Source organism: Octopus bimaculoides, chromosome 3 (genome assembly GCF_046866305.1).
Source record: "Octopus bimaculoides isolate indiv1 chromosome 3, ASM4686630v1, whole genome shotgun sequence".
NCBI lineage: Eukaryota > Metazoa > Mollusca > Cephalopoda > Octopoda > Octopodidae > Octopus > Octopus bimaculoides.
Window position 1 is genome coordinate 46,748,932 of NC_142930.1, and position 11,509 is coordinate 46,760,440.

An 11,509-nucleotide genomic window follows, 5' to 3' on the forward strand; every position below is an offset into this window, starting at 1 on the left:
CCCATCAAACACACACACACACACACACACACACACACACACACACACACACACACACACACGACAGCAAAATCAAAACCATTGCACAAAAATACATCTATAATCTCGACAAATACTGTGCTGGTATGCACAGTAGTAACAGTAGTTGGAGGCGAATAGTATCTGTTGTGCTCTTGTTCATTTCCACTGTGGTTACCACCATATTATACAAGTGAACATAGATAGACTGGCGAGTGGAAATAATGCATCTCCAAACTGCTGCTCTGTTCCCTATAACATTATCCAGTGAATGCCGAAGTGTGCGGTATGGCATACGTAGAACAATAAATCTGTGGATCACACCTAGTTGTTTGACTTAGTACCTTCGAGTCAGAATGGCAACAATGCGATACACTAACCACATTAGCAACAGCTACACAATAGCAATACGGTATAAGTGACAATAATAGCGTTAACAGAAATATTGGCTTCAAATTCTGGCACAAGGCTAGCAAATTCGGTGAGGGATTAAGTCGATTAACTGGTACTTATTTTATCGACCCCGAAGGGATGTAAGGTTAAATCGACCTCGGCAGAATTTGAACTCAGAACATGCTGATGGACGAAATGCCAGTAAGCATTTTGTCTGGCGTACTAATGATTCTGGAAGCTCACCGCTTTAACGTTAACAGAAATATTGTTTGTGAATTTTGGCACAAAGCCAGCAATTTCGGGGAAGGGGTAAGTTGGTTACATCGACTCAAGTGCTCAACTGGTTCCCCGAAAGGATGAAAGACAAAGTTAACATCAGCAGAATTTCAACTCAGAACATAAAAACGGACGAAATGCCGTTATGCATTTTGTCTAGTGTGGTAACGATTCTGCCAGCTTACCGCTTTAGTGTTAACAGAAATATTGTCAAGAACCATTGTAACAAACGTAACAGCGGCCAAAACGACAATAAAAAGAACCACGATAACGCGAAGAACCAGAACGAAAACAAATATGACTGGTGTTAATTTTTAATGACACCGAAAGGAAGAAAAGTAAATTTGAGATCCGTAGGACTCGAACTCAAAAGGTAAAGGGATGAGATAATATATACCAAAATGAATATTGTCCAGTGCTCTACTGGTTCTACCATTTTCACTGCAAAAGAGAAATCAATAATGTCAGTAGCAACATTTAGTAGTGAACATTGTTGTTTGAGAGCAGAAGTGATTTATATCACAATAAAACACACATGAAATGGCTTCAATAATTTTCTACTTCATCTTAGGCAAAACTACTTCGCTTGAATCACTTGGATCTGTTAGTTACAGAAGATCTGAATTTTGTCTATTTTTTTAACAACTTTTTCATGACAGATGTATTCACAAGAATACGATACTTCCGAACTGTGGATCAGGAGATTTTGTATCCAATAATTCTCCATATTTATGAATAGCATACAGCTAAAACACGCAACGTTGCTAAAAATGCTAAACCATACGATGTCTGACGAGCTTTTTGGTGACGTCATTGCAGTCTTTTGCTACATCCCTTTGCATATATACCGGAGTAAGCACATAAATATGAAACAAGGTGGAAAGAAGAGTACTCAAATAACAGAGGTAGAGTAATATACTTTATTTAAAAGCAGCAGAAATATAACAAAAGCTGTTATTCAGAGTTTCACGTTCCCGTTCGTTGGACAGTTTTTTTTTAACAAAACTGCCCGACGAATGGGAAGTTGTTGGTGCTCGTATGGCAGGCGCTAATGTAACGGAATGTTTGGTGTATCAAGGAGTACTGTCTCGGATGTAATGACAGCTATTGAGAGAGAGGGAAAAACTTCCTCATCGAAACAAAACTCCGACAGAAAGCCAAAACTTTCAGATAGGGACCGTCGGACTCTTACGCGAATTGTTAGAAAGGATCACAAAAGTACAACTCCCAAAATTACTGCAGAGCTTAATGACCACCTCGGGAACCCAGTTTCCACTAAAACTGTTCGCCGGGAACTGCACAAAGCCGGATTTCACGGGAGGGCTGCAATCAGAAAACCACTACTTTCAAAAACAAACGCTGCAAAGCGATTAGAGTGGAGTAAAACCATACAGAATTGAACCCTAGAGCAGTGGAAGAATGTTACTTTCTTGGACGAGTCATCCTTTACCTTATTTCCGACCACCGGCCGAGTATACGTGTGGAGACAGCCAAAAGAAGCATTTGATCCAGACTGCCTTCTTCCAACTGTTAAATATGGAGGAGGATTTGTGATGATCGTGGGGGTGGGGGCTATATATTGGAAATCTGCTGGCCCAATGGTTTCCCTTCATGGCAGAATTAATAGTCAAAACTATTTATGCATTTTATCTCATCAAATTCATCCTATGCTTGCGGAACTGTTTCCGGAGGGGAATGCAATCTTTCAGAATGATAATGCGCCAATTCACACAGATAAAGTTGTTACTGAATTGCACGAGGAACATTCTAGTGAAGTTGAACATTTTATCTGGCCACCACAGTCCCCAGATCTTAATGTTATTGAACATTTATAGTGCATTTTAGAAAAACAAGTAAGGAGTCGATAGCATCATCACTACAAGAACTGGAGACTGTTTTAGCTGAAGAATGAACAAAAATTCCTTTGGAAACAATTCAAACTTAGTACGAGGCCATACTTCGTAGAATTCAAGCTGTAATTACTGCCAAAGGCGGTCCTACCCCATATTAAAATAAATTTGTTTGAAACTTTAAGGTGATTCCATTATTTTGTCCAACCCCTGTATTTTACTTTATCTTTTTCTGCTGTAAGAACTCAAATGGAGATTTTAGTGAATTATCAGCGACGGACGAGAATACTAAATTAAGTGCAACAGAGGAAACAACTAAGGGAAGAATTAACAACTTAACAGACAGTACAAGTAATACTAACAGAATATAAACAACCGAAAAGAAATTTTGGGTCGATATCCATTTCGTTTTGTCACTATTCTGGTTGTTAATTATATTGATTGAATTATTTTGCTGGCATTGATATTTGTAACTTTTTCCAATGTTTTTGATGGACTAACTTTTTCATCATTGTTGCTACTTTAACGTAAAAGTTTATCTTTGAGGTGATCTTTTGTTAGTCCAAAGGAAGTTTTATCAATTTGTAATTCTTTAACAAGTTGTTCAATATTTTCAACTTAAAAATTCTGTACTCGCTTGATCTTTTCCATATTTTCTTCGTTATGTATTTTTGATGGTGCAATGCTGTTTTAGTTTTCGTCATCAGTATTCTTTTGGTTTATAAGGGTTTGATATATTTCTGCTCTATTATTTTCCTTGTTTCGATAGCGCTATATCTATCTTCAATATTTACATTCTCAATGTTTATTTTAATGTTTCTGTTTTTATTGTTTGTATTTTTGAGTTTGATGTTTTGTTCGTTCTTTGTCTTATGTACTTTTCTTTTAAGTGTTTTATTTGTATTCTGATGTAATTTTAGCTTTAAGTAGTTTAAAAAAAAAAAATCAACCAGTTTTTTGGTGTTGAAGTTGTTGTTGTTGTTTTTGTTAATATTATGATTATGCTCAAAAGTCGGCGAACTGGCAGAATTGTTATCAGAATTGTTGAAAGACTGACTCGCAATGTAAGTTTAAGTCTTTGGAGACTGATCTTCGCTGAACCATTAACGGACACACTGCTTAGCGGCATTTCGTCTGTGTTTACGTTCTGAGTTCAAATTCCGCCGAGGTCGTCTTTGCTTTTCATCCTTTCGGAGTCGATAAATTAAAGTACCAGTCAAGTACTGGGTCAACGTAATCGATTTATCTCCTCCCCCAAAGTGCTATCCTTGTGGCAAAATTTGAAACTATTATTATTATTATTATTATTATTATTGTTATTGTTGTTGTTTTTTAATATTATGATTATGCTTAAAAGTCGGCGAACTAGCGGAATCGTTATTGCGCTGGACACACATTTTAGTGGCATTTCGTCCGTCTTTACGTTCTGAGTTTAAATTCCGCCGAGGTCGACTTTGCCTTTCATCCTTCGGGATTGATAAAATAAAGTACCAGTTGAGTATGGGGTCCATGCAATCGACTTACCCCCTCTTTAACATTGCTGGCCTTGTGCAACAATTTGAAATCAACATTATGATTATGTTTACTACATTTGTCCTTATCCCTACAAAATTTGGCACAGCCGCAAATTTCGTCAATTTTTTGTTGCTTTTCTTTATTAGAGAACCTCATATATAATTGTTTATTTAGCGACAATTTTGTTGAAAGACTAACTCGCAATGTAGGTATGAGCCTTTGGAGATTGATCTTCGTCGAACCATTAAGGATTTTAACAAATTCATAATTTCATTAGCAAAAAAAAAAGAAAAAAAAGAAAATTAAAAAAGGAAAAAAAATGGAATCCAATGATAGTGTCATAATGTCCTCATAGGAAGGAAATGAGAGGGTAAAAAACGATGTTTGAAAAAACACATAGCAGAGATAGTGTTAACGAACAACAGTAATTACTCAGAGCAACAATAACATAATGGTACGAATCACAACTATTGCAACCATAACAATCAAAAGCATTGGTGTTATTACTACATTACATTGACGTCATACCAACGACATGCAGATAAGAAAATTTACACAGCCATTTGGTGCAGCAGTACAAGGAACAACAGTAACACAAACGACGATGACGACTGCAGAAATAAAAATTTAAACAGCAACAAGCAACAGCTTAATACTAATGAAACAACGTAGCAATTCATTATTTGCCAGTACAGCCAGTCACATTCGTATGTGAACTTGAAGAAGCAACTTAGGATACAAGTGTGACATCATGCACTATGAGATGATAGTATTTCTAATGGAGGACGTGAGCAGCATCTAAAGAAAATCACTATTGCATAGATCGAGATTGCAGTAATCAGGGATGTAAAATTGTGTCAGTGGCTAGGCCGTACATGTATGACGAAATAATTTGATATTTTATAGTACATCGTATCAACCCCTAATGACACGAAACTTAAATGTAACAGTATATATATATGTTTAACTAGCAAACACAGTGCTTCCAATGTATAATTATTTCAGCCTCGAAACACGATCTCAGATGGTTCAACTCCAATTACACACGCACGCACGCACACGTACATGTATGGATGTATGTATATATTTATATATATATATATATATATATATATATATATGTATATATATATATATATATATATATATATATATATATATATATATATATATATATATATATATATATATGTATGTATATATATTAATGTGTGTGTTTATATATATATATATATATATATATATATATATATATATATATATATATATATATATATATATATATATATATGTATGTATATATATATATATATATATACATACATACACACACACACACACACACACACACACACACACACACATATATGTATGTATTACTGAATACATACATACGAATTGCCTGTTCACCGGTAGTCTGCGATTTGACGAAGTGGAGATAACCCCGTCAAAGCGCCGGCTGTTAAAACATGAAAGTCATAGACAGGCGAGACAACTCGGTTCAGGTACGTGATAAACAAGCTAACGACATACATTGTGTACAAAACAAGCAAAGGAATTACATCGTGTATGTGTGTTCGAAAATGTTTACAACACTAGCGCTGCTTCTAGTTCATATTTGAATATATATATACAATTTAAAAATAGGATAAAATCTTTATAAGAATTTATCAAGTAGTTAGCGTGAAAAACCTCATAAGGGAAAACTTTATCAATTATTCCCTTTAAATATATTTATTTATATTAAGGACATTACTATATATAAATGCCTCACACTAGGAAGGACTCTTAAAGTTAAAACTACTATAATAAACTCATTATACTGTGTATATAATGTGTATATTATAATGTGTTTATCATAGTAGTTTTGACTTTAAGAGTCCCTCCTAGCGTGAGGCATTTATGTATAGTAATGCCCTTAATATATATATATATATATACACACAAGAAGTCAAAAGTTAGCATTTTCACCGTAACATACCTTTATTATCACACTGACGTCTGCGCATGCGTGCTTATAGTTGGTACTATTTTAGTCATGTGATCGAAGTTTGAGCCTGATTGAGCCATTTTTCTTTCTGGCTTTACAGTGTAAGCATGGCTGCTCGACTATCAATGTGCACCAAAGAAGAACAAAGAGCTGTGATCCTATTTCTCTGGTCGGAAGGTGTGTCAGGTTCTGAAATTCATCGGAGACGTTTAGCACAATATGGGGACAGTGCACTACTGCGTAGCAGTGTGTATGAGTGGATCGAGATGTTTAAAAGTGGCCGGACAAGTGTGATGCATGAAGACGGAGCAGGACGGCTGTTAACCTCTACCGCTGACGAAAAGATTCACCAAGCTCGAGTGATGGTAATGGTGAACCAGCGAGTTATCATCAATGAGGTAGCTCGGTTTTTGCAGATTAGTCATAGTTCTGCCTATCAAATCATCCACGATATGTTTGGCTTCCATAAAGTCTGTGCAAGATGGGTGTCAAGAAAGCTTACTGCAGGGCACAAACGCAAACGTCTTAAAGTCTACAAACGTTTACTCGGTCGCTACAACAATGGGGGCAAGGAATTTTTGAGCAGAATAGTCACAAGAGATGAAACGTGAGTCCATCATTATGAGGCAGAATCCAAAAGACAGCGTATGGAGTGGAAACAGCCTGGCTCGCCAGCGACAAATAAATTCAAGACTCAGTCTTCCGCGGGAAAGTTGATGCTCACCCTTTTTTAAGATTCAAAAGGGCCTATCCTGGAAGACTACTTGGATCAACAGAGCAAGATACAGCGCTTTGCTAGCTACCAAACTGAAGCCAGCAATTCGCACCAAACGCCGAAACCTGTCGAAAAAGGTTTGCATGACAATGTACGCCCAGTTGTCGGCTGTCTATTTACTCCTCATTTCGAACATTCAATGACAATACGAGTCTTCAAAGACAGTTGCTCCCATAAATTCTAAAATAAAATTTAGGATTTATGGAGGGTGAAATTTGGGAACAAAAACATGACAGTGGAGACATACAAGGAAACCGAACGAAAACAAACAGGCTGTTATATGTATTGTTGGCACTCCGTCGCTTACGACGTCGAGGGTTCCAGTTGATCCGATCAACGGAACAGCCTGCTCGTGAAATTAACGTGCAACGCCCGGTCTGGGGATCGAAATGCGATCCTATGACCGCGAGTCCACTACCCTAACCACTGGGCCATTGCGCCTCCATATATATGTATGTTGTTATTGGCACTCCGTCGCTTACGACGTCGAGGGTTCCAGTTGATCCGATCAACGGAACAGCCTGCTCGTGAAATTAACGTGCAAGTGGCTGAGCACTCCACAGACACGTGTGCCCTTAACGTAGTTCTCTGGGATATTCAGCGTGACACAGTGTGACAAGGCTGACCTTTGAATTACAGGCACAACAGAAACAGGAAGTAAGAGTGATAGAAAGTTGTGTTGAAAGAGTACAGCAGGTTTCGCCACCATCCCCTGCCGCGTTGGTATCAAGTATTATTTTCTTTTGTGTTTGCTCGTGACCACATTAGATGCAACACATCAGTTTGCATACTAAAAAACCCCGTACAGATTTTTCGTTTTCTCCCTCCTAACCTCTCTCTCTTTCTCTCTCTCTTTCTCTCTTTCTTTCTTTCTCTCTCTCTTTCTCTCTCTCTTTCTCTCTCTCTCTCTCTCTCTTTCTCTCTCTGTCTCTGTATATATATATATATCGATTAGATATTTATGTTATGATTTTTAAGGGATATTAATAGGTTTGTCACTGATGGAGATCTATTAGGCTTAAAACTAAAGTGTTCATTAATTCTAGTTGATTTCCGTGTTTCAAGAGAAGGAGGTCCTCTATTAAAGATGTTTGAAAGATACATACGGTGGTAATGGTGGTGACAACGACGATGCTAACTAGAAGTGTTTATATTGTGAAGTAATGTAAGAAGACAGAAACATTAGAAGAAGAGAGAAAAGAAGAGCTAAAAGCCAAACGAGTGCTTTTAAAAACAAAAATTCTGTAGGGAATAGATCAGAACACATATCGCCATCTTACTTCTAGTGCAATTACCAATAGGTAAACAAAAAAGAGAAACTACTGAAAAACGCTTAACGATATCATCTCAAACGGAAAAAATATTGTATTGCCACTCAACACCGAGAATCGTACAGCACTCTTTCCACCAATACCGCCTTACTTTACCTTCAATGACTATACCGGTATTTTTAATCAAATACTTAGGCTTGTAAACCTGACGAAATCTGATATTAGCTTTATATGTAATAAGTCTTTTGATGATTCAAAAGAATTGAAAGGCTTTACTTCAGTTGTGGAATGACACAAGACAACAGATAACTTCCTTACTTTAGAACTTTCACTTATTCATCTTCTATATTACTCTACATATTCCCATATTTATTTGTTTTTCGTTTAAGTGCTTTATAGCTATTTTTAATGTAATTTTGTCCAATAATTACCATTGATGATGATGAAAATGAAAATTATCACTAACAAACTCTAGAATTGCAATCTCACTAATTAACTAATCCATTAACTTTGATACTTCTATTTATTAATATTCATCTTATTTATTTCACCCATTTTCCATTTCTGATCTGTTTCTTCTCTTCAAACTTTTCTCTTAATAATTGCTTCACTTCAATGACTTTTACAGGTATCTATTTATATCTTTTGCACTGTTTCAGTAAATATTACACACACGCGCGCGCGCGCGCAGGCACACACTTATACTTTTCATTCCAAATTATAATCTCCATGTAGCCAGAGTCCAACTATTCTAGACCAGTCCTTAATATTACTCTACTCGTTACTCTCCACCATATTTTTTTTTATACATCTACATAATTAGGATTTATGAGAAACTTTATGAGAATCCGTTTGGCAGACAAATCCTAGTTTGCAATAACCCTTAGTCTTCCAAACCCTGCTGTATGACACAGTATATAGAGCAATATACACAGCATCTCAATACTACATCAAACACAGCTGCACACTGCACCAATATAGATTTCATTCCGCGGCAACACACGACATTCTTCTGTACAATGCTAGACACTCATTAACACTGCACGCCAACATTGCATCACGCTAATTCTTGCTGCACAATGTATCTCAACATGCAATTCATCACATTAAAAACACATTGTACTTTTCATCTCTCTCTCTCTCTCTCTACTGTATATTCACACTACACACTGTACTCTGCACGCTGCACACTGCACACTCTACAACAAATATACTTCTCGCTACAACATATTACAATATCCTTGGGTGATAAACTTAATCTAGTGACCGGTTTATAGTAGCACCGCTTGACCTTTGGATACCTCTTGACTTTTGGATACCTTTAACGGAAGCATTTGGGACAAGTCTCCAATCGTTCTTCTCTCACTTCCGTCAGTTACAGAGACTGTGTAAAGCGTTATGGGAACTGGCCTTTCCTTCTGACTAAGGGATAAAAGTCTTCCACATGTTCTTTCATTCTAATGCTCTCATCCAAATTCTAAGAACGAGCAAAATACGCCTACTCTTGTAAGAGTTAATAAATATATACTTCTGCTTCAATTTATGTAGGGTTAATATAGGAATTTTTTTCTTTATAGCCTGCTTTAAGTAATGCAGAGTTATAACTATTGACATTAACTATTAATCAGGACATGAGAACACGTTATAACGGTTATAAAATATAAATTTTAGTTCGAATAACAACGCTAAATCGAAACATTTTGCAGCGTAAGGGAGATAAGCGTTCTTTAAGTCCCTTTTTACGTAATAAATGTAAATCTAGGATTTTTGAAAATAATTACCCTAATAACAAGGTATGTCCTAGTAAAACTATTTGGTTGGTAATTCCATATGGTGAGCAGATCAAATCCAACCTCTCTTGCCTGTTTCGTGAAGCCATAGATAAGAATTTCTCAAAAAATTCAAGATATCATTCCATTATCAATTCACACCGAATTAGAATAGGGTTTTCAAGCACCAAAAACATTTCGCAAATCATCTCTTCGCATAACGATAAGCTGTTAAATACAAATCCACTTAGTGAAAATAATAGCGTTGATATTATTAACACTAACCATTCTTTGAACAATAATAATAATAATAATATTAGTATTTCTGATATAAATTCGAATCGTATTCATTTCCCTAGCGGTAATTCTAAGAGTAGAAACTCTGTTTATCAGTGTAAAATTACTTCCGGTTACTTAGTAAATTAATTTGGTCTCTAAAGGAACATAATAAACAATTTGGTTTGGAATGGAATATTGTATCTAGGTCCTTTCCATATGATAAGGGTAAATCTTTTTGTCCGCTCTGTAACAATATCTCATTCTGTTCTCGGAGAATTCTCTTGTAAACACGTTTAAACAACACGTTTATCGTTGCAAACACTGGCAAAAACATACCTTTAGTTCCTATAAGTAATTTCTACAATCTATAAAATTCAACTTTTAACTGTTTTCTTACATTTCATTTCCACTACATATATCTGTTTCTACGCTTTTAAACTTTATTTCCACTCATCTATCGCACTATATTTCTCCAATCTGAATTTTCTTTCTTTCTCCTCCTTCTCTTTCTTTAAATTGCCTGACGCTAGAAAACCGGAAGTAAATATTTTAAAAACTTTCAAAGACGTGAATCTAATATAAAAAGCAATATTTTTATTGTTTTTTTATGACCAATGGATGACAATCAATTTCTTTCTTTATGTTTTTTATGACCAATGGAGACAATCAATTTCTGAAAGTTACTTCGCAAAGAGTTACCTCCCTTCTCTACGTTACCTAGGAACGGGTGCTTTCTGCCCCCAGAGGGCCCGTTACTCATTATGTGAAAAAATTTAAGAGTCTAAAACCATCCCTGGAACACAAGTAATGTATGTTCCCAGTTTGAATATCAGTTGAAAAATACGGCCGTTATAATCTTTTACATAGACAGACAGACAGACACACACACACACACACACACACACACACACACACACACACACACACACACACACACACACACACACACACAGAACGGAATTTATATTATAGATGATGAAGGCTGCAAAATCGTTGTAATCCTAAGGATAGAATGTGGTTAAATAATATATCCATTTCTTTTATTTCCTAGCTAATTATGGCTTACACACACACACACACACACACACACACACACACACACACACACACACACACACACACACACACACACACACGAGTCTAGTTATTTCTTTTTTTTTTAATTTTAAAAATGACGTCAAAAGTAATGGAGTCGTAGAAGCAATAAAAGATCAAAGAAAATGCAATACTATACATATCTAGTTTTATTCACGTGTTTTTAGAGTTCAAAATACATCCTAAAGGGTCAGGAATATAAGTATGAGATATGTATTCAATTCTGAATGCTTTACCTCAGGAATCTGTGGTCGTGTATTCAAAGAAGGTAAATAAGT

The 11,509-nt window shown here is 36.0% G+C and overlaps 1 protein-coding gene across 1 annotated transcript; it reads left to right on the plus strand.

Annotated features, from left to right (window-relative positions):
- Positions 1-6,149: 6,149 nt before the first annotated feature.
- Positions 6,150-6,653, plus strand: LOC106870141 (protein GVQW3-like). Its single transcript, XM_014916133.1, has one exon. The coding sequence runs from the start codon at positions 6,150-6,152 to the stop codon at positions 6,651-6,653; it is 504 nt and encodes a 167-aa protein (XP_014771619.1).
- Positions 6,654-11,509: the final 4,856 nt, after the last annotated feature.